The sequence below is a fragment of the Triturus cristatus genome, chromosome 11, assembly GCF_964204655.1.
Source record: "Triturus cristatus chromosome 11, aTriCri1.1, whole genome shotgun sequence".
Lineage (NCBI taxonomy): Eukaryota > Metazoa > Chordata > Amphibia > Caudata > Salamandridae > Triturus > Triturus cristatus.
In genome coordinates this window covers 368,549,740-368,573,048 of record NC_140594.1, presented here as the reverse complement: position 1 = coordinate 368,573,048, position 23,309 = coordinate 368,549,740, and the positions used below count along the sequence as shown (strand labels likewise).

General features: G+C 44.9%; 1 protein-coding gene across 3 annotated transcripts in view; it reads right to left on the bottom strand.

Annotated features, from left to right (window-relative positions):
* The window catches only part of KCNIP3 (potassium voltage-gated channel interacting protein 3), a 592,826-nt gene that overhangs the window by 108,557 nt on the left and 460,960 nt on the right, over positions 1-23,309 (bottom strand). For all 3 annotated transcript variants that reach the window (XM_085634140.1, XM_085634141.1, XM_085634142.1), the window contains one exon: positions 5,731-5,800. In XM_085634140.1, the coding sequence (XP_085490266.1) occupies positions 5,731-5,800 (70 nt within the window). The remainder of the gene's footprint in view (positions 1-5,730; positions 5,801-23,309) is intronic.

Genomic DNA, 23,309 nt, shown 5'->3' with positions numbered 1-23,309 from the left:
TCTTCCCAGGTTGTCGTGGCTTCTCGGCTATTACCATCGGTGACACCCAAGGTGTGGGTCCCGTAACCTTCTCTATGACGCCTTGCTCCTCCAATCGTCGGAGCTCCTCCTCTACTAGTGGGCGTAAGTGAAACGGGATGCGCCTGTGCCGGAGGGCTGTCGGTTGCACAGCGGGGTCTATGTGAAGTCGTACGGGTAGCCTTTTGATCTTCCCGAGGCCTGAGAACAGGCCCTGAAATGCTTCTAGCAGGTCGTCGACTTGTCGGTCTTGGACCACCCTGAGGAATGTGATCAGTCCTAGATCCTCGGCCGCATGGCCGCTGAGAAGTGTGTCCACTTCCTGGTTGATGACGTGAACGTTGATGACGATTTCCGCCTTCTCTGACTGTACCGCTACCGTCATCTTGCCCTTCAGCGGAAGCGGCGTGTCGATTCCATAAGCGAAGATCTTGGCCTTCGACGGTCGGAGCTCCGGCCTTGGTCTGAGGCGATTGTATTGTTGCACCCCCATTACTGTCACCGACGCACCGGTGTCTATCACAGCGTTCACCTCCGATCCAGCAATCAATATGTTGCAGCGCGGTTGGGGTCGCCGGGTGCTTTTGAGGGCTTTGGTAAACGACACAAGGTACGTCTCTCCTTCATCGTCGGACTCAGTGTCTGATTCTGGGTACTCCCTGGCTGGTTCTCTCTTGGGCCGTGGCTGCGACGATAATGACGTGTGTGATAGCTGCCGTACCAGCTTCCTCATCGGCTTGTCCCGCTTGTGGCTGCTCCGTTGCATCTTCCTGCAGCAGACTGACGCGAAGTGGTTGTCGATGCCACAGTTGGTGCATGTTTTCCCTCGGGCTGGGCACGCCTTGAGGGGGTGTTTGTCGTATCCGCAGTACCCACTTTGCCTGGCTTGATCCGGGGCCCGCCGGTCGCGGGGCTTAGGCGGCCGTTCTTTCCTCCGGACAGCGTCCGCTTTCTCCACTTTGACCTCCACTGTGCTGGCAGCGCCTTTCACTAGGGCTAAGTCCATTTCCTCTGCACGTGCCGCTGACAGGTCGTGAGTCCTGGCCAGGACGAGGATGTCGTTCATCGCGATGTTAGGTTTGCGAAGTATCATGCCTCGTAGCGTTTTACTCCTGATCCCCAAAATCAGCTGCGCCCTGATTTCCTCTTTCGCCCGGTCGCCGACCAGGTGCGTGTCCACGAGGACCCTCAGCCTCGCGTGGAACGCGTCAACCGACTCTCCTTCGCGCTGTTTCGCTTGGCGAAGTTTGAAGTGTTCGTAATTAGGGTTGACCTGGGGGTCAAAGTGTGCGTTCAAAGCCGCAACCGCTGCTGCATAGTCCGTCGGGGGACCCGTGTCAGGCAGGTGCTTGAACAGGAGGTAGATCTCCTCCCCAGCGTAGTGGAGTAGTAGAGGACGTTTCACTGCTCCATCCGTCTCTCTGGACCAAATAAAGTAGTTTTCCAGACTCCCCAGCCATGTCTGCCACCTCGGAGCGGCGGTCGTGGAGTCTGCGGCTTCGCTGAAAGGAGGCAGCACGCCAGACGTGGGGTGATGGGGCAGTGCCCCTGCAGGGCCGGGCGTCTCATCATCACCCATCGTCGTGTCACAGTCACCGACGTGTGAACAGGGGTCGTCGTGCACTCACTTGGTGGGTCGGTCGCCGCACGTGGGCAGGTGCAGCGCGCTGCGCCGTAAGGCGAGACCTCCTCGGCTGTGCAGCCTGGTAGCAGGAGTTCCTGGGGTTCAGTGGTCACCCCTCGTCGCCAGTGTTCTGTTCTAACCCCTGACCTCTGTCTGGGAGGGGTAAGGCCCTGGGTCAGCACCCTCGTGGTATGGGGAGCCCAGGGGAGGCCTAGCGCTAGGGCAGCGTAACAAATAGACCACACACAGTTGCTCTGTTGGGCGCGAACTGCCGGCTCGCCCGCCCGTTTATTATTTATATACGCGCTCACGTCGGGGACGTGAGCGCAACCTACGCGCGTTCTACAGCGCTCTAGCGAAAACGCTAGAGCGCTAACTGTAACATCGGTCAGCAGGGGCGATGAAAGTTCTTTCTATAACTTTAATGTAGTAGTATGTGTTTCATTTTAACCCAAATGCAGTGGAGCTCAGCTGGGTAGTTACCACAACTGATTCACGTTGCTATCATGCCGCTTTATAACTAAGGAGCGCTGACGACTCTGATGCCCCTTCACCCGTGGATATTTATTACACACACGAGCGTGGGCCAGACAGAGCCTCTGGTCCCATGATCAATGCTGGTGCGTGGAGGGCATGAGGATGGGGTGTGAGAACCAGGGGGCGGGGAGAGGGAGTTGCAGACAACAATATTACGGAATATTTTAGCTTTGTTCGGAAGAACCGAAGCTTTCAAATACCTCCCAGTCTCTGTACACATAGAACAATGCTCTCTCTTTTTGCAGCCCCATAATAAAGAGTTATCTCACGGCTACGGACATTTGCCAAGGGAACAAGATGCTATCGCCTCAATGTGACATTTCAATCCCATCTTCCAACTCAGTTTACTTTTCTGACTTTTCTGACTGAAAGTTATACAATGGCAACAGATTTTTTTTACCTTTTCTGGAGGTCACAAAAACTGAGCGCATTTATAAGTTGTTGTGAATGGGGTTTTGCGACACTCATACCGAGAAAATGTTCTAGAATATAGATGCCTGAATCACAATGTAGCTGGCAATAGTTGCAGATGTACTCTCATATATTTACTCCTACATTTGGAGCACATTTCTGTTGATTTCTGGCCTCACAACCAGTCTGATTCATAAAGCTTTTTCTGTAAGTAATAGTATTTTGCTCCTGCTTTAGGTGTAAATAAATCCTATGTGTCAGTCCTAATTTACAATGCACTTTCTATGAGAAGTTGTTTCTTACTCCAGGTTTTGGTGTCTTTTGCTCTTGAATATGCGGGAGAAAAGAGCCCGATGCATGTAAACGTTGTAACAGTGCACCCACAGATGGGTACAGATTTACAACATTTTGCAATTCACAAACATTTCCTAATGTACAGAAACAAAGTAGCACTATTCACAGTTTGTAAACGTACTTTGGTGACTATTTTTGCATTGGAATTTCACCATTGCAGACCTGTGCGCATAAGATTCAGCTCACATAAGTGAAAGGTACTGGCATATTTTATGTTTTCCTTCTTTTCCCACCTCCCCCTGTCCCAATGAAAAGCTCCTTCTCCTTCCCCTTCAACTCCATAATGTTTGAGGGTGTTCCCTTCTCCTCCCCATCATGGAAACAGATTTACTCCAACCCTTGCTAGGAATAGGTCTTCAACTATTTCCGGGGTAGGATACGGTTGGAAAAAAACATTTGTGAGTATTCACCAACTTACCTATCTGAACAGACCTTAAAATGCTCACTCAACACACCTCGTCTGGGATTTACGCCCTATATAATAATGTGAGTATGCGGGGAAATATTAGGCATGAGCGCTGAATTTACAACTATTATGTTACGCTTAATGAAAGACCACAAATTATAAAATCTTCCGCTGGCACTTGTGAACTATTTTAGGTGAGCAAATGGCTTTAGTGTAAGTCAGACCCCACAGTATTCATGAAAAAAAATTGTGATCACAAATCTTTTAGCCCTAAGAAGACATGCATTTGCTTGGAAATGTGCAAGTTGTGTTTTCACTACTACAGAATAAGCTTCGTGAATCAGCCATAAAGAATCAAAGGACTGAATAGTTCCCACTCCTGCAAATTTAAAAGGAGTACTCCTATCAAGGAAAATGCACTTATTCCAAATGATCAGCTCGAGTAACTCATGCTGATATACGCATTTGACCACGTAACTTTTCTCAATAGGAATGTATTATTGCCTGTGGAGAAACCCTTTCCCTTACAACCCCATAGCATTTAGGGGAGCTGCTCTTTGGGGCTTTCCACGCCCTTGACGAGCACTTTTTAGAACAGGAGCATCTATACGGGTGCATCCAAGGTAGAAGACTTTTTCAAAATATTCATGGCTACCTACGAATCTGCAAGTTTGCGGGGGATTTCTACATTTTTCTAGTCCCCGCAAACATACATTTACAATAGTGTTAAATCCACCATACTGTAGAATTTTTACTGTTGCCAGCCTAATTTGTGATTTTAAAACCCACAACTGGAATAAGGACATTGAATTTACTATAATGACTGCAGTTTTATGAGCACACAAGATCTAGTTAGCAAAACAAGAAATTATGAGATTCAGGCCCTCTCTCTAACATTTGTTGACCATGCGATGCTGATGTCCTTGTTGCTTTATCCATGTTGGGTTGGCGTTAGAACGAACATATTACCTATAAGAATTTATTTCAGGTAATATCCAACACGTAATGTGCACAGTGTGCAGTTTTTGTTACAGGTCAGATTCATGATAAATCTGTTCGTTCTATATTGCTTACAGTTGTCAAGCAATTTAGAAAGAGATGCCCTATTCAACAACCAACGTAACAGTGAGCAAACTTCAGCAGATGTACTAGATTTCATATTTTTTGTTTTTTTGGCAGGTCTGTCCAAATAAAATCAGCAAATGTGAACACCTATTTTAACATTGAGGAATACAGGGCGCGCCCTACAAATTGACCAAGATGGGTGGCACGAAGCATAACTTGAAAATTCATATTATGTGAAGTTTTGCACCAGTGCGAAAAGTTAACTTCAGCTTGCACCATGCTAAGTGCTGTTGTAAGGTTTTCACCAGGATCAAAAAAGAAAACAAAGGAGCAAATCGATTTTTTCTGTTGCCGTACTAGGGAATAGTTCAAACACGTGTTACCCCAAACAAAAGCTTTTCATTAGAGCACACAATGGAGGAAAATGTCTTTGTGCTGTGTTTTGTTATATGTACAATGCAGTGAAGTTGAGCTAGGTAGTTATTACATTTGATTGACGGTGCTATCATGCAGCTTTATAACGGATACCAAAATCTTGTTATCATTCTTATACTTTGATTTAGATTGAAAGCAGGCACATGTTGCGCCACGTCTGTACTGGAAATATCACACCACGCGATTTCTGAATAAGGCCCTTTCTCTGTAATAAGATTATTAGATCATTCAATGCCACCAGCAACACTGTAGTCCATAGACAGGCATTCTTTTAATGCGTTCTTAATGTTGCAAAAAGGCTGACTGACCAGGAGCTCTTCTATACAAGTCCACAGCACATCATACCACATAATTCCACTACACAAATGCACTCCACACCACACAATTCCAAACCATACAATACCACAACTAATACAATACAACCCACATAATTCCAATATGCACCACATACATACACTCCATAACACATAGGGAAAAAGCATTGCCATTTACAATGCCAATAGCTCTAACTCAAACAAATGTGAGACGTATTGCATTTCCAATGCTTGTTAGTTATATTGGGGGCAACATAGAACCCGCAGGTATCACTGATACCACCTGGCGTCTTGATAGTCAAAGGTTTCTTGGGCCTCTTTCCACGTCATGCATGGTAGAAAATAGGTTCATAGCCAGTTGTTCATAAAGTGCAAGATAATTATACTAATTAGAAGCACAATCTAGTTTGTGCAGAACGTCTACAACACCATAGATACAGCCAGCATACACACGCCTTACACATGAACCTTCACATTTCTCACATCCAGAATAAGTGTGTCACGACTCAGACACCAATCAGTGACAAGGGCTTTAATATACAACTATGAATTCCTAAAACACTCACCTCCTTGTGGGAAAAACTGAGAATATATTAACTTAAACGTGTCTTCATCCACCATCCCGCTGGGACACTCCTGAAAAACAGAAATCAAAGTGCATGGATTAGACTGTGACCCTAACCCCTGAGCATTCCCCATGGGTTTGGGAGGCAGGCCAATATAATTAGACCCCCCCCCCGTCCCACACTTAAAGGGTCTTGTCCCATTCCAGAGGGAACATCACTTCACCTCATTAGTAGGCACAGCACTACCTCTCCAGCCCAGGGTACCACCCTCTGTCCAAACCAGCTGGGGGTATCTTCATACCCCTCTGCCCCAGGACACCCCATTTCCATATTGGTGGAAGACCATACCTTCAACACACCCCAAAGGCACTGATTATCCTGTCGAACAGTGGGTATTTGCACCTCCTGAACATCCTATACAAGCACCTCCTGTTTCAAATGAGTAGGGGCCTTCTCCATCCTCTCACTGTCAGAGCACCCCCTACCCACACTATATCCCATTTACCTAGGACACTCATATCCCACACTGGTAGATGCCACCTTACCCTCATGAGCTCTATGCCAGCCTCTGTTCCTAACTAGCAGCTCTTAACCCACAGACCACCTCTGTCGGACACATCTAAGGGAGGATTCCGATTCCATCGACCAAGGAAAACTGCTTTGCCCAAACATATAGGGACATTTTCACCCACCCTTCACATCTAAGAAACCTGACCCAAGTGGCATAATCCATTTCAAACCCCTGATTTCAAGAGTGCCCTTAGTGCCACACTTTTAGAGGCCATTTTCACCTTCTTAACTCCAAAGTAGTCCCTTCTCTAGGAGCAACACAGCCATGCCCTAGCCCCAGAGTACACCAATTACAGATATATTGGTCTTCTACCACTCTCCCAGAGCTCTGCCAATGCCACGCTGTGCATTGCAGACAATCCCATTGTACTGTGCCCCCTGGGCCTTGATTAGAAGGATGTGGAATCCAATCTTTTTTTGCATGAGATTAGATCTTCGTGGGCCACACATAATTTACCCTTTGCATACAATCCTCCAGTCCACAATGGATGACTGGCCCCAATTCTTTCACCTATACATGAAGCCCATATATGAGAAGGAAAGCTGATGACAGAGTGTGGTGTTTTGAGATGGAGAATATGGATTTGGTCATGGAAACGGAGTAGGCGAGTAGATGAAACCAAGGAATAGGGGTGGTCAACTGAGTTGGCAATGGAGGAAGAGAGGGCAGCAATGGAAGAGAGGGCAGCAATAGAAGGGAGTTTGGGCTTTCTGAAAATAATACGTGCTCACTATGCCAAAGATGGGAAATCTGATCGATCCTGGGACCCTTTAATATTTGAGAATGTAAGCCCAGTATTACAGGAACAATTCACAATTAAGTGACAAAGGATGTGTTTGAAGATCCAACCTATATAAACTCAGTCTTGCAAGACTAATCTGCTAAATAAGATTTCTCCCATGAAACCTATTTTCCATCACACATAAACTCTCTTCTTCCAAATGGTTCTGTAGGAAGCTGGCTCTCTATATACAGTACCAAAAAGAGGCATAGTGTGCAGAGAGTCCATTGGATCTCAGGATGCTTTACAGAGGCTAAAGTAGAAAATACTAATGCTCTCTTCAGTGGCAGTGTGGGCGAGCAGTTAGGCTTATCAAAGGGTAGTGCTAAGCACTCATTGGACTCAAAGAAGCAATAAATGAGATACACACAATGAATAAATATGAGACCAATTTATAGAAATTATTCTTGGTTATATTTATTTTGTAGAACCACAGAATTTCAACACGGGTAAATTATTTTCTCAATAGAAATACTTTTCAACACAAAAAGTAGACAGTGCAATTGTTGGACTTTGCAATGTTAACTTATTAGAGGAAGAAAACATTCAGCATTGACTTACAGTTCCAGTCTTTGGAGGTTAAGGCAAGTACTGGACAAGTTTCAAAACAGTACCAACAGTACATCATCAGCAGCACAGTGGTGGCAAGGCGAAGGGTGCAAATACGGGGTCGGGCTCCCAATACATATCAATGGGGAATGCTGAAATCGGAACAAGGCTGCTTAAAGGTCAGTAACAGTGGTTTGGGAGACCAGTCTCCAGGGGTTGGCACAAGCAATGGGCAAGGTCTAAAGCAGCACCAACAGTCAGCCAACAGCGGCACAGGGGCGGCTGTGTGCAGGGTGTTAACACAGCGTTGGGCGCCCAAAGGACAAATTGGAAAAGGGCTGCAGGCACAGGCCAGGAGGCCGGTTGGGGGAACCCAACAGCTGGAAAAGTAATTTGTGATGCTCAGGGACCCCTTTGGTCCTCTTCACCAAGGACCAGGGCGGGCGGGTGCAGGGGTACCTTTTGGTGTTGGAAACAACTTACCGGGGCAGGACGCGGTTGATGGGGTCTCCGTGCAGAGGCTGCAGGCAACATCAATGAGCCAATGAGAGGACAGCCAATGGTGGCCTCGGGCTCTGGACAGCTGGGGAACCTTGTTGATGCTAGTGGGCCTCTCCAACTAAGGCTGGAGGTGTCTGGTGCAGAGGTGGAACCGGGTGTCAGGTTTTTCGTTTTTTCAGGTCACAGAGGTCTTGCTTGGAGGTTGTTGTTTTTAACCAGTTCCGCTGTAATCAGGAGGTCTTGATATTTGTTGAAGGTAGGCAGCTCTCCCAGGGTTTTTGAGGTTGCTGGACTTCAGGACGAGTTGCCTTTGGCAGAGTTACATCAAGGGCTGTAGACAGGATGGTGGGGCTGGGACCAAGTCAGGTGCTTTGTGCAGTCTTCTCTGCTTTAGTGGCTCTGTGGTGTCCGATTCTTTTTAATTTTTCAGGAACTGCAGTCCAGGGCTCAGTGGAGCCCAAAAAATACTACATCTAGGGGCGTTTAAAATAACGCCAGGTTGTAGCCAATGGGCTACTTACCTTAAAGGTGACTATACCCTCTAAATGCTCACCCCATGTGGGGGTGGGCATATCGCTAATCCTGGTTGGCTAGATTCCCTTAATTCAAGATGGTGGGACGTGAAATGAGGAGTTCACTTCAGCTCAGAGCACCTTAGAGGTGGCATCGGCTGGGTGTGGATAGACCACCTGTTCTCACTATTTTCCCATCTGTTTTGCTGCCAAAACATGGGGCATGCACAGGGGGCTGACAATTTCACTAGCAGGAGTTGCCAGTGGATGCATAACAAAGGACGGGAAGCCTTTGAGTCTCGCTGCCCTACTATGCTGTCTTGCAGGGAGGAGGTGGGAAGCACCTCCGCCCAGAGCAGGCTTTGTTTCTGACTCACGAGAGCACAAGGCTCTCACATCAGGGGGTCAGCAAAATGTCTAGAGGTGGCAGCCTGGGGGAGAAACAGTCAGGCAAACTCTAGTGGGTTGTTAGGTTTCACGGGACCCCTCTAAGGGATCCTCTGTGTGCAGTATTTAATAAACCTCACACTGGAATCAGTGCAGGTTTATTACAATGAGATGTTTGATACCAAACATGCCATAATTCAGTGAAGTCATAATGGAGCTGGGGAACTCATAATGACGAGTGTCCAGCCCATGTACTCACAATGGCTTCCCTGTTTACTTGCAATATCCAGGAATCTACATGGATATTGCAGGGGCATATATAGGCATGCAGATATGCCCTCACAGGCGATTTAGTGCACCCTGCCTTGGGACTACAAGGCTTGCTATAGAGGTGACTTACCCATATCCCATGCAGTGTCAGTGAGCAAGGCACACAGGGATGTGTGCCATATTGACTCTTGAATTTGGCCTTCACCAAGGCATGCAGTCATCAATGGCAGAGTGCAGGGCCTTGGAGAGGAGACCCTAGTTTGGCACAATTTGTGATGCAGACCTTGGGGTCCTTATTCAGTGCCAATGCCCTAGGTACCAGGCGGGTACCACCTACTAGAGACTAACAAGGGCCACTGAAGTTGTGCCAACTGGGAAACAAAAGGTACAGTTTTTAGGGAAAGAAAACTGGTACAGGGACACAGTACACTTCAGTCAAAGTTGCAACAAAACCCAGGCAAACGGTGTGTGTGTGTGTGGGGGGGGGGGGGGGGGAGTAACCAAAAGCAGTTACCTACAGGTTTACTAAATACTCAGAGAAAAAAAAAGAAAAAAGTGAGGATCATTGAGTGGGCTTGGCGTCGCACTGATAAAGCAAACCCTGCCATCACAGGTCAGAAACAACATATAATGCATAACAACCCAGTTAAGGCAAATTTCCTCTGAACTAAATTAACTTAAAACACTTGTTTGTTGATTGGATCAATGAACTCTTAAACATCAGCAGCGCTATTCTTTTACTAGCTATTTTGAAGAGCTAGCAGAATGTTCCCCTTACGAAGAAATTACATCTGGGTAATGTGTCTCCCTGTGTTTTTCATGTTTGGCCTTTTGAGATTTGATACAAAGTTTTTTCTCTTGGTGCTACTCCTTCCGGGTCAGGCATGGTGGGCTTACGGTGGTGTGCTTCCGGCAGCCTCACGCAACAACAGCTACAGCTATGACGAGAGACAACTGGAGCCCTGAACCCTCATGCCGGCAGGGCTTGAGGGCTGGAAGGCATCGGGCATGGGCGTGGCGCAGAAACACAAACACCGACTGGAGGTGAGGAGGGGAGAACGGAGGATGAGTGCTTGCCAAGAGTCGGGGGCTTCGCCTGGCTCTCGCTTCTGCTCGGTTGCGGCCCCGCCTGGTTCCCGCTTGACCCCCTCTCGATCCTTGCCCCAGCTCCCCCACGGCCACTGCTGGCCTTTCAGCCCTACTGCCTTGTCTTGCCCTGCCACCTCCACCCTTCACATGTTCTTGCTTGGGGGCCTGGGCAAAGGAGCAAGTGGCAGTCAGGCAGTACCCAGTGGCCTGAGTCCCCAAGAGCCAGATACTTCAGCAGCAGCAGTGCTGCGGCTGCCTAAACCAGGCCCAAATCAGGCGGGTCGCAGGACCAGCGACTCAAGAGGCCAGAGCACAAGTGCAGCCTCCACTAGTAAGCAGCTGCTAAGTGAGTGACCCAGCGGAAGCGGCCCGATCGGGTGCGGCCTGCAGGCACACGTAGTTGTCCCCGCTTATCAGCCTGCTTGTTTTCTGCTTGTTCTCCAGCATTCAAGAGAAGCATCGCAGAACAGAAAGACAAACAGATAGAGAGCAGAGGATAAAACAAGGACAGAACAGAGAACAAAGACAACGAAAGACTATAGCGGGTCACCGTGGGGTAAGAGTTTCTCTTTTGTCCTGTTGCTGAGGGTTGAGGGACTCGAGCCCCCGGCCTTACTGCACCTCACTGCACTCACCCCAGAAGGGGTTCCAATATGCGTTTACTCGGTGCACTCTGTGGCTGCTGACTGGCTCTTCTCTGCTCCCAGCTCCTGTTCTGCATTGCTGGTGAAACTGTTCTGTACACAAAGATCCAACTAAAGCCAGTAAGCGGCCCATGAGAAGTGAAATAATTAAACACAACCTAATCAAGGTAGATAAGTAAACTCAACAGGAACCCAAGGTGGGGCAAAATCCTAAATAAATATGCGATCTGGCAAGGTCAGGAAGACACCAGGCGACAAAACAGGAGCTGACAAAAAAGGAACTAAAGCAAAATAAAACACCAGGGAAACAGTACACACAACCAGAGCAAATGCTACGTTAAGGAGTCCATTATCTTACCAATACCAATAGCCACTATGTTTGGAAATCAAGAGCACTCAGGGAATCCAAAACATCAAATTTCAATTTCTTAAGCACCCGGGATCAGCAATCTTTGCAGCAACAGGAGATACTCTTGGTTTGATTACTCCCTTGGCTCCCACTAAGATTGTACAGCGGCCTGTTATGCAAGCATCCCAGAACCTTTCCAATACTCCCACAGGGTCAACAATCTCACTACAAACTGCTAATGCAGCTCAGGACTCCTGTGCGCTAAGTCTCCAAGCAGATTATCAAAGCAGGAAACATTCCGACAGGGGTACTGTTTTGCAACATACCTCAACAACAGCAATTGTACAAATCAACTGCACAGAAAATAACAAAATGGGAAGCCACGTGCAGCCACAAGACAAGCCACCTGGTGCACTCTCTCAGGCTTGAGACTAAGGTCACACATCTATCTCTCAAACCTCTCAACTGAGCAATGAAGATTTCGAACTTTCATGGTTAAACCTACGTATACCACAAATTGATAAGGACTACTCGCACATTAATACTTTCAAACAAAACTCGCAAGAAGCGTTGCCTGAGGTGTCGCTAAGAGAGGATAAGGAATATCATCTACATAACCAAAATAATGGGCAAGTTAAAGAAAGAATGTTGCCTCAAAAACGCACCACTAAGTCTTGCCCGCCCCCAGAGCCCACTGTAAATGCCAATTTAGGAACAAACTTTCCATCCTAAGCTAAGAAAAACGTCAGACAAACTCTCCTAACAGACAGCTGGGCAAGGGCCATGACACAGAATCAGATGGAACTCATACCCCCGCTGTTGCAAGCACTGCAAGGATCAACAGACACACTGATTTTGCAGTCAGATAAGATAGACATTCAAATAGACCTAATGAACATTATTGCATCGTACATTGCAGGGACAATTTAACTAATCTAATAACGAGAGTACAATCCACATACTCCCAGCAGCCCTCTCCTTGCGCATGCGGCCCAATACTAGGTAAGTTAAGCTTTCTACCAACTTTATTGAAACAGATTCTTTATCTCCAACTCCCAACCAGAGAGTATGATTACAGATCATACCGGTTCAACCTCAAACAAGCAGCTTCTGCCAGTAGTGCCAGTCCCTGAGCTTGGAATCAATAGCACCACCCAGTCTCAAACCACAGAAACAACTGATTATGTAAATGCCAAGCAAATAATAAAACCATAGGTTTCTTCAGGTGAACCAAACATACTAATATAATCCAGAAGGCAAAAAAAGAGATAAAGGAAGCAAGAAATAGAACAAAGGACACCCCACTGAAAGCTTACCAAAGTATATCTGATTTCTACTACATCACGTCGAACAAAAAACTTAGAAGAAAGTCAGTCGTCATCAACACTTGCCATTCTGCCGCTAAACCAAACCAACTTCATCAAAGGGTCTGCAAGAACGAACACAGAAGCATCAGGGTTTCTTAAACAAACCTCTGACTCCACTGTCTTGGTTTATGCTAACCCCCAAGAGGAAATGGAAACTAACAAGTCGGTTGATACAGCAGGTCTGTGCACACAAGAACTCAAGAGGCGAACAGATAGAGAAGGATCCAACAAAAGGGAAAATCAAGCTCCTCCAAGTTTGCATCTCTCATCAACAGCACACTCACTGCTTTCAGCTCGGAAACCTTTATCCAGAATAACAAAGCCCTAAAATAGCCAACTATTTAAACACGCTCCCAGACACAACAGAACACCCAGCTCTGATGAAACACTGGGCTCTCAGCAACAGGAAATAAAAAAGATCAACTGTACAGATCCACCAGAGGTTTCAAGAATCATTGTCGCAAGCCAGGAAACGATGAAGGGAATTCAGCTATCACAAGCACAACTACGATATCATATTGCAAACCAGATAAACGCCGTATCAAAGGAGAGTACACTTAAGGAAAGCTTAAAGGGACACAACTAAGCCCAGCAGATAATATGGACTCCGGAATACAATTCACAAGGCAGCCATGATATCTTGAACAGAAGTAATATATTAAGATTCATGGCGGTAATTCCGGATTTGAAATGGATACATACGGCCAACCTCCTGGAAAGTCCAATTCCTTACAGTAGACCGAAAAGACTCTAAAGAAGAAATATTAACCACATGGCAATCGGCAGAGATTACTCAGCTAATACTAAATAGCTTCCAACAATTTGCAGACTGGGGTATAAAACTATCTATACCAACAAGCCCTCACTATCCCTCTCCTCTGATAATCACTTGCATCAACCTAAACGAGACTTCAACAATCTTCTGGTTACGAAACAAGTTTATTCCATACTACAGAACGCTAAGGGAAGCAGCAGTTCACATGCGAACGTGGACGGAAAAGCCATAGATCGACAAGCAGTAAATAACTTAAGCTTAAATAAATGGAACTGGTTTCTGGGGACACTTGCCACCAGTAAGAGAGAATGACAAAGAACAAACAAAACCAGGAATTCTTACGAAGATGAGATTCACATTCTATCCTGGAACATAGCTGGAGCAAAGAAACTTCTCGGAGAAGGTCTTCCACTACAACAGTGGGTCTCCTGTGACATAATTGCCTTACAAGAGACATGGGCACTGGATGACCTTCCTGTTGTTGGCTTCACCCACTACACAGTGGAGGCAGAAAAATGCAAACATGGCCATGCAAAGGGTGGCCTGGCAGTTTATGTTGCATTAGCTCTAAACATTACTTCAGAACAGCTGAATCCTCCAGGTCCTAGTATTCAACTTATTAAACTCACATACCATCGTTCGGGAAAAAGGACATCAGTAATATTCATTAACTACAACACGCAGCCGATAAAATTTAAAAAAATTAAAAAGGTCAACAACGCACTTTTAATTAAAACCATCTCGGACTTACGTTGTGCTAAACCAGGTTGCAACATTGTTCTAACTGGAGATTTTAACACAAACTTGTTCCACACACCTGACGAAGATGAAATTTTGGCAGCTGATATTTTCTGGTGTGTTCACCAACAGCTTTCAAATAGGCCGACTCGACAGGACAAAATTGGCCAGCAGCTGGTAACAGACTTAGAATACTGGGAATGCGTGTGATAAACGGATGATAGGAAGAAGATACTCCACCCAAATACTAATACCACGGCCCAAAGTCCTAGTCAATACTTCATTACATGATCATAAGGCTCATTTCCATATTAAATACACCACGCTGAGTGACCATTCAATTCAACACATAGTCTTTAACTTGAATTTATCAAGATTTCAAGCCTCTCCATCACAGGAAGGCAACTTGAGCACAACAAACCTAAAACGCCTCACCTGGTCAAGTGGAAGCAATCAGCAGCAATTCACAACAATGAAAGTGCAGCTCGCTGAGTCTGTACAAGCAAACACCAACATGGTACAAGCATGGTCCCAATTTCTGAATGATCTATCAACCGTAAGGCCTAAACCTCGACACAAGATGTCATTCTCCAACCCACACAAAGGATTAATAAGTGAGGTAGAAGGTAGGGAGTGAAGGAGCCGCAGCCGGGCCCAGAGGAGCCGCCCATGCAGCGCAGCCGCTCGGCGCCTTACATTAATGAGAGAATTGGAAGTTGCAGCTACCAAAGACGTTGAAGGGAAACATAGCAGGTAAGAAACGGTCTTCTAGGAAAACTGTTAAGAAGTTGAGTGTTCTTACCTTGACAGGAGGCGAATTCACCAGGCGCATTTCTCGGGGGCAGACCACTGGACCACCAGGACGCTTGCGGGACGCTGACGCTGTTGTTCCCCTCGCCGCCGCTTCCTCATTGGCCGCAGTGGGGGGGAACTACAGCTCCCGTCATCCTCTGCTCTCTGCCCGCCTTCCTTCCGGACAGCAGCGCGCCCGGAGGCGCTACAAATACAGAGGCTCCCTCCGCGCCGGGGGACGCGCGCGGGTGACGCCGGGCTGAGCCCGGGCAGAGGGCGGGCCGTCTGTGGCCGTCCGGGGCCAGTGGAGGCCGGGCCGGGCTAATACTCTTGGTCATCGAGTCAAGACCTGGACACCTCCATATTTGCCAGAGGACATTTGAGATAAGTCACGGGGGGGCCTGTGGGTCATTCACTGTTAGGTTGTACACTGGACAATACCCATTGATTTGTGTTTAAAATTGCTCTGTTACATATGGTCTATTAAGGGATAAAGCATCTTAAAGTGGTTGTTATAAGATATTATAAATCCGTTAGGCAAAAATTCTGCCATGGGGAAAAAAAAAAAAACCCCAGTAGGATAGGGGGAGGAGTAAAGGGAACACTAGACGCATTTATCACACGAGCAGAATCCGTGCTAACACATGAAATATTACTGACGGAGCGTAGGTTATCCCTCGACTCCCTCCTGGCACATAAACGATCATCGCTGGGGACAATAGCTGAGTGTGTCACACCCGGGGTGAGTACCCCTGAAGGTCAGGGCACCTCCGCCCATAGCAACACCCAGCACGTGACCACAGTACAAGTTCACTCAAAGACGTTAGTAGATGGGGAACAAGAGTTAATAATACTGGAGGGGTCTTTAACTCCCTCTCGCCAACATCATATTTCACCGTCGAGATTGAATGTAACTGCGTCAGGAGATTTTGAGCCAGATATACTGGGCAATAAGGAAAATGGAGATGAAGAGCAGGATGGGACCACAACTGGGGGGGAGCGGGAACCTGACACCTTAATTGGGAGGGAAAGAGAAGTGATTACCCGCTCTAAAAAGGCGTTACTGGTGCCAGACTCCAACCTAGCTCCTGGCTCCAGTGTGAATGCAAGGTCTCCGGCTACCTCATATCGTAAAGGAACGGAAAAATCTAGAAACGTAAATAAACTGAAAAAAGGAGCACCCAGGAAAGAACCGTTAGTTATTGAGGATGTAAGAACTTGCCCACATTGTGAAACCTGCTCTCCGGTAAACAGGAAGGATTGGCCACAGGAGTTATTGAAAGCATTAGAGTCCAATATAGAAGCTCTTCTCCGTAAACATTTGGCCCCCTTAGCAGAACATATTAAGAAAATTGAGGTGAAAGTAAACAGGTTGCTAGAAACACATAATGGGGAACACCCAGTGGCCCAATTAACTACGAGTCAGGAAGGGTTGGGGAGCGTTTCGTGCCCTGCCAGTGCCGGCACAAATAATAGTAGGTTGGTAGGGAGCAACCAGAGAGTTGCCCCTATAGTGAGCAAGGACAATGATATACTCCCAAACATCGTACCCCCCAGCTCACAACAGGAGGGTAAGAATAAAGGGCTAGCAATAGCTCACAATCTATCTAACGCACAGGTGCAGAGTACACCGAGTTTGCAGACTCTAGACTTGCCTCCAGCCTCTTGCCCTTACACAATAGTCCTGGTGGGAGTCCCTGCCCAAAATCGTGACAGAGAAGAGTCCACAAGTTCCCTGATCAATAAGACTAATCATTGGTTGTATAATAACGTGAAGGGAGTCAACCTGAGGAATAGTCAAATTCTCATGGCAAGGAGGGTAGCCTGGGTTGGACCATCAGAGAAAAAATTTCCTGGGGACTGTGTTATTGTTAACCTCAGAGACCCGCAGATGGTAAAAGAATTACTTGCTTCCAGTTATGGGTTCTTTGATAGAGGGTCGACAATAAAAATGCTGCCACTTAATTTCTTTTATAGGGACCATTTAACCGAGTCACGACAAACGACTTGGAGAAGAAGGGTGACACCCATTATAAGAACTAACAGCCCGTGGTCCGTCCCAAATCGGTTCACCCCACTATGTGAGGCAGCAGTGATGGACGATCTTGACTGACTGGCCCATGACGAGCACCTAGAGCTCCCATCCCCTTTAGTGAATTCAACGCAAAATGAGATTGCGGATATCAGGGGAAATATTCCTGTACTTACCACCAGGCAAAATGAAGTCACACCAAATCCTTTAGTTAATAGCTTGGTTCCTGGAGGGACTTGTCCTGCAGGATTCCTTGTCCATAAACAGCCCACCCTAGTCAGGAGTACGATAATTCATGAGGCTGAGGAAATTGGAAGCTATCGACCAAGGCAGGCGCTTACGTTGGTCAAATATAGATGAGGAAGCATTTTACAAAAAACTTATTGCATCCCCCGATAGTGGGATATGGATATGCTTAGACCAGGAAGTCAAAGGTAAAAAACTGATAAGTGTCTTTGTAAATATGGCAAGCGATATCGATAAGCTACTCAGGGCCAAAATATCGCCCACCCCCAATCTTCAACCAAAATGGTTCGACAAAGCATGCTCCAGTGCCCAAAAAGAATTAAAACGGGCACTCAAAATGGTACCGAAAGATAGGAGCAGGATAGTGGAATGTAGGGCCCAATATAAATCGGCCATAAAGAAGAGGAAATACACTATCCAATTTGAGGCCTGGGAGAATTTAAGGGAGGCAGCGGAGTTGAGAGACATGTCTAAATTCTGGAAGGTGATAAATGACCCAATTTTCCAACCACTGAATAATGAGAAGATGGCTTGTAATATCCTCCCAGAAGAATGGGTCTCTCACTTCAGTAAGTTGTATAACCACGGCAATGTAACTGCCCACCAAGTCACAGATATGGGTACTCTTCCTAACTCTTGGGTGGAGTTCACAGTGGACGAGGTTAAAAATGGAATACTCGCCCTTACAAGAAACAAGGCCCCGGGGCCAGATGGAATTCCTCCAGATCTATTTTTATCACAGGTTGAGCTGTGGGCCCCTATACTCGTGAGAATTTTTAACACAGCAGTGGAAGAGGGACTGCCCAGGTCCTGGTCAACTGCCAATATTGTCCCCATATTTAAAAAGGGTAACAAGAGCAATCCTCAATGTTACCGCCCGATCTCTTTAATAGATGTGTCGGCAAAGGTATTAGGGAAGGTGATTCTAAATCGTTTAATGGACTGGGCGGAGGAAAAGGAAATCATTACAGACACCCAGTACGGTTTTAGAATGGGCCGCTCAACATCAGACCAATGCCTCAACTTATATAACCTGGTTGCAAAGTATACTGTGGCTGGTGAAGGCACAGTTTTTTTAGCCTTCATGGACCTGACAGCAGCCTTCGACCGGGTTAACAGAGGAAAACTATGGGAGATCTTAGAGTTGCTAGGGGTAGACTTAAGTTTGATATTCATTTTAAAAACATTGCACATGAATACTATAGCCCAGGTCAGGTATAACAACGAGGGGAATCTCACTGATCACTTTTCTTGCACAGGGGGCGTGAGACAAGGCTGCATTCTGGCGCCTTTTTTATTCACACTGTACATAAATGGTTTGGATAAAGCTTTAAGAACCTTGGGGGTTGATTGCCCGAGAGTGGCAAATAGAAGTATACCTGTCTTATTATACGCGGATGACGCAGTACTCCTCTCACGTACAGGGATGGGACTGCAGTCTCTTATCGATGGCTTTTGCGAGTTTATGGCAAATCTAGATTTATCCCCTAACCTAACAAAATCTTACATTTTGGAAGCAGGAAAAAGACCAACTAAGAATTTCACTTTTAAAATTGGGGGACACAAACTAGAGAAGGTCGAGGTCTTCAATTATTTAGGGATTATCTTCGATAAACACCTCAATTTTAATGCACTAATTGTAGAAAAATGCAAACAGCATGTGAACATTATGGGCTCAATTATGAACCGAGCCACGAGATTAGGTCGTTGGTCATTGACGGAAATATTGAACTTATATAATTCAATCTGTTGTTCCAAAATCATGTATGGGAGTAAGGTCTGGGGATTCACAAACATTTCCACTATACAACGGGAGGAAAATAAGTTTCTTAGGAGGATTTTGCAAGTTTCTCAAAGCACCCCGGCCCATATTATCCATGAGGAGCTAGGGCTTCCCTATATCTCTGACAGATTAAGCCTTAAGCCACTATTGTGTTGGATTAAAATCTGGACCAACCCCGAAGCTAGTCTAAGCAGAGATATATTAACAGACTGTATCAACAGGGACAAAGGTCACAAGATACCATGGCTTAAATACGTAAAGGACAAATTGGAGTGGCTGGGTTTTGCAAGATACTTCAAGGAACCTATGTCCCTAACGCCGCAGCTAAAAGCCACGATAAAAGCAGAGTATATGAGGCGGTTAGCCTGTGCTCGGGAAGATAGCGAAATATTGAAAGGGTCCGTACGATCACATATATTAACAAAATCTGTTGTAGGTCTAGAACCCTACTTGGCACAGATCTATAATAAAAATGATAGATTTTTAATGACCAGATTCAGACTGGATCTTTTACACCATATTTTAGCTGTTCCCGCAGGGTTCACGAAAGATACTGGTTCAAAGGGTCCCTGTGGCTGCGATCTGGGATCTCCACAGGACACCCTCCACTTTGTATTCTTTTGTCCATTATATGAATACCCGCGGGCTCTTTTCTTAAAAGCCATCCTAAGAGCGAATAAATTCACCCAAGTCAGAGTAGCACTCTTATACCTAAAAATCTCTGCTGAACCTTTTACCTTGTTCTGTACTGTAAATTTTTTAAGATTAGCAGCTAAATTGAGGAAATCTAGAAGGGAGGTGTAAGTTATTCTGTTTGCCGGACAGTGCAGACGTGGCCTCTGGATTAAAACTACTGCGAAAGATTATTATTCAATGTATACAGAATAGGAGATAACACGTGGATTTTTTGAAATTGTTGTAATGCAACATTTAGAGTGCTTGGGATGTTATAAGAAGTTCTTTTTTATTTAGGCTATGGCTTATTTTAAAAAGGATTGTTTTTATGTAAACTACGATCTCGTATTTTAAATTAATGTTTATGTGTTGGTATCACATATCTGTATAGTTGTTAGCACCCTGCACTTTATAATAATTATGAATTTGTAATCTAGCCCGAAGTTCAGGCCCAATCCTGCTATTGTGATCTTGGAAAGGCCCATTAGATATGTTTTAACTTAATGTATTTATGACGAATTGTTCATATAATTGTATATGACATGTGTAAATATATTGTTCTTTTCCTGGATGTTTTAATATCCGAATAAAGATACTTTTGATGATGAAGTGAGGTAGAAAAATTAAGAAGCGACAGAAATAAAACATTAAGGAAACTACAAACAAAAAATAGTAATGACACTACATTTCTCCAGCAGAGAAAACTTTACAGAAAAAAGCTATGGGAGAACAAAAGATCATGTGCGGACAACTTCTGGGTAAAAATATTACACAATGCAAGAAACCACAATTCAAATAAATGTTGGCAAGCAAAAAATCAATTTAATCGGCCAAGGAACATTTTAACATCAAACGTGCAGCAACAGGAATGGGCAAACTACATAAATCAAAAATTTGGAATACAGCATCATACTTCCCAACAGACACAGACAGTGCAGGTCCATCTAAGTCATCCCCAACAATCGGGTGCTGATGACCAATCCACCCTTGCAAAAGCCACGAACGAGATCCTTTGCCTAATAAGGAAATCCAACATAAACAACTCCCCTTACACAGCGGACGTAATAAAAAGTATAATAAACCAAAGCATAAAAGATGGTGCTCTGGGGCCCAATGGTGTCCCGCAAGCCTTTTTTTAAACATGACCAAGCTTTCTGGAGCACTTCACTAGTGAACCTTTTTGCTGAAGCTGAGTTCTTAAACCAAATTCCTGAGAGCTGGCAAGGATCTATTATAATGCCAATATACAAAGGGGGAGAAAGAACAAATCCATCTAATTACAGACTTATAGCATTACTAGACGTTTAATCAAAATACCTTGCCTCCTTGACACTGGAAGATCTGGTTAACTGGTCTAATGAACTCAATCGGATTCCTGCAAACCAAACAGTCTTTAGAAAAGGGATAGGAACTATATATATCATCTTATCCATCTCCCCAATTGCAGAGAAATGTAAGAAAAACAAACAGAGTTTGCATCTCTGTTTTATTGATCTAAAAGCTGCGTTCAATAGTGTGGACCGAAAACTTCTGTGGACCAAATTGTGAGCATTGAGCATTCCAGAAAGATTTTTAAAAGGACTAATGTTATTTTACAACGATACATGGAAAAGAGTGAAACTCAGGGACTGTTCAAGAGTCTCAAGAAAATTATACACGAACATGGACCTAAAGCAGGGATGTGTTTTGACTCCACATCTATTTAATTTTTTCAGATCCAATCTGTCAGTAAAACTTAATACAATCAACTCCCATTCCCCATATCTTGGCACATTAGTCCTATCGCAAATTGCCTATGCTGATGACATCATTTTAATCAGTTTAACCAAGTTTGGCCTACCCAGATTAATAAATGAACTTGCAGAATGTTTAACAGCAAACAAGTTAGAACTCAACACAAAAATATGCTTATTAGTAATCGGGCAGCCATCCGTATAACATCTGGCTAGAAGAAAAATCTCTAGAAAATGTGTCTAGCTATAAATATCTGGGATATTACATTGACAATAAACTAACTCATCGTGAACAGAAGAATGAAATGGCTTAACGGGCAAGCCCATTAGCTTTTGCTTATAAGTCACTGGCAAAGAAACTGAAAGGCCCAACATTCAGACCACTGATTTTGGTAATGACAGCCAAAACACTCCCAACTTTAACATATGCAAGCGCCGCCCATCACGGAAAAGACTCAACTCTTCTTAATAACTTAACAACTAGCATTTTAAAAAAGGCCTTTCAATTCCCTCGCCAGCGCAAATGTGCCTGGAATTTGGCATAATTAACAAAACACTGGGCCGACTCTACTCGTCAATAAAAGTTAGGTATTGCATAAAACAAAACGCGGAGAACTCTAGCCTTAACAAGGAACTGTGGCTAGAACTCGAGAACTGGAAGAAATCACTATACGCTGTCTTTTTGCACAATGTACTTAAAACCACTTGCACTTTGGACCTTTGGAACAAAAGCCTGCCTTTTTTAACATTTAAGTTAGCACTAAACAAAGTTGCAAAACTCCATTCTCTATTATTGGACAAAAGAATCTTTAGCCAAAGATCTAATTCCTGGACAGTACTCAATAACTATAAAGTCCTCAAACCGGGGCCTACCTAGACCTAACTTTTTCGGTCCAACTTTAAAAAAATAGCTAATGGCAGTACGCTTTGGAAATTATCCCTCACTTTCAGACGCTCCAAGGTGGAAAAACGTTGCCTTAAAAACATGTCGCCTGTGTGGTAGTCAAAAGGAAGATCTTAGCCACATGATATGTATCTGTCAGAAACTTCTTCCGGCATGTGTCACTTTATTAAAGGAAGCCTTCCGGAATAGAGGAATACGATCCTGCAGGTCCGCGATTTGTTAAAGGGCTTGATCCATCTGACCCGCAGATGAACTGCAAAGTGGTTAAGTTCCTTCACATACATGATCAGGCTGTGAAGTCTATGCCCTTAAGTGAGGGTCTACTCACTGAAGGAACCATGCCTGCCTTAACTGGTCTGCTCGATTGTCATCTTAAGGACTGAACCTGTTGCTTTACACACCAGGCAGCAAACAAACACGACCCGCATAGGGCCAATGATTATGTAGTAATACAAGAGACTTATGACTCCAATATTTAATTTACAAACTATTCCTACCGGAAACGAAACTAACAAGTTTGTCAACTGTTATCTGATGGTTTTCACATGTCTGTCCCAAACAAATTAATGGTCTTACATATTTTAGACACTATTTTATAGGATTTTAGAGAATATTGACAATTGAAGAATTTTTTTATAACTGTGTGATATTACATTGTGACATATTGGGTTGATGAATCAATTTTAAATGTCTTTTAAATCAAAGACGACATATGCAGCAACATTTTTATTGTTTTAATCAACTAAACAATAAAGATTACTTACTTAGAGTGAGACTGGATTACAGGGCTTCAGACACAGATGCTCTATTTAAAGGTTTTTCCACCCCTCTCAAAAGAGGGAGACTTTAAATTCTTTCCTTCTTTAACTGTAATTGTTGTT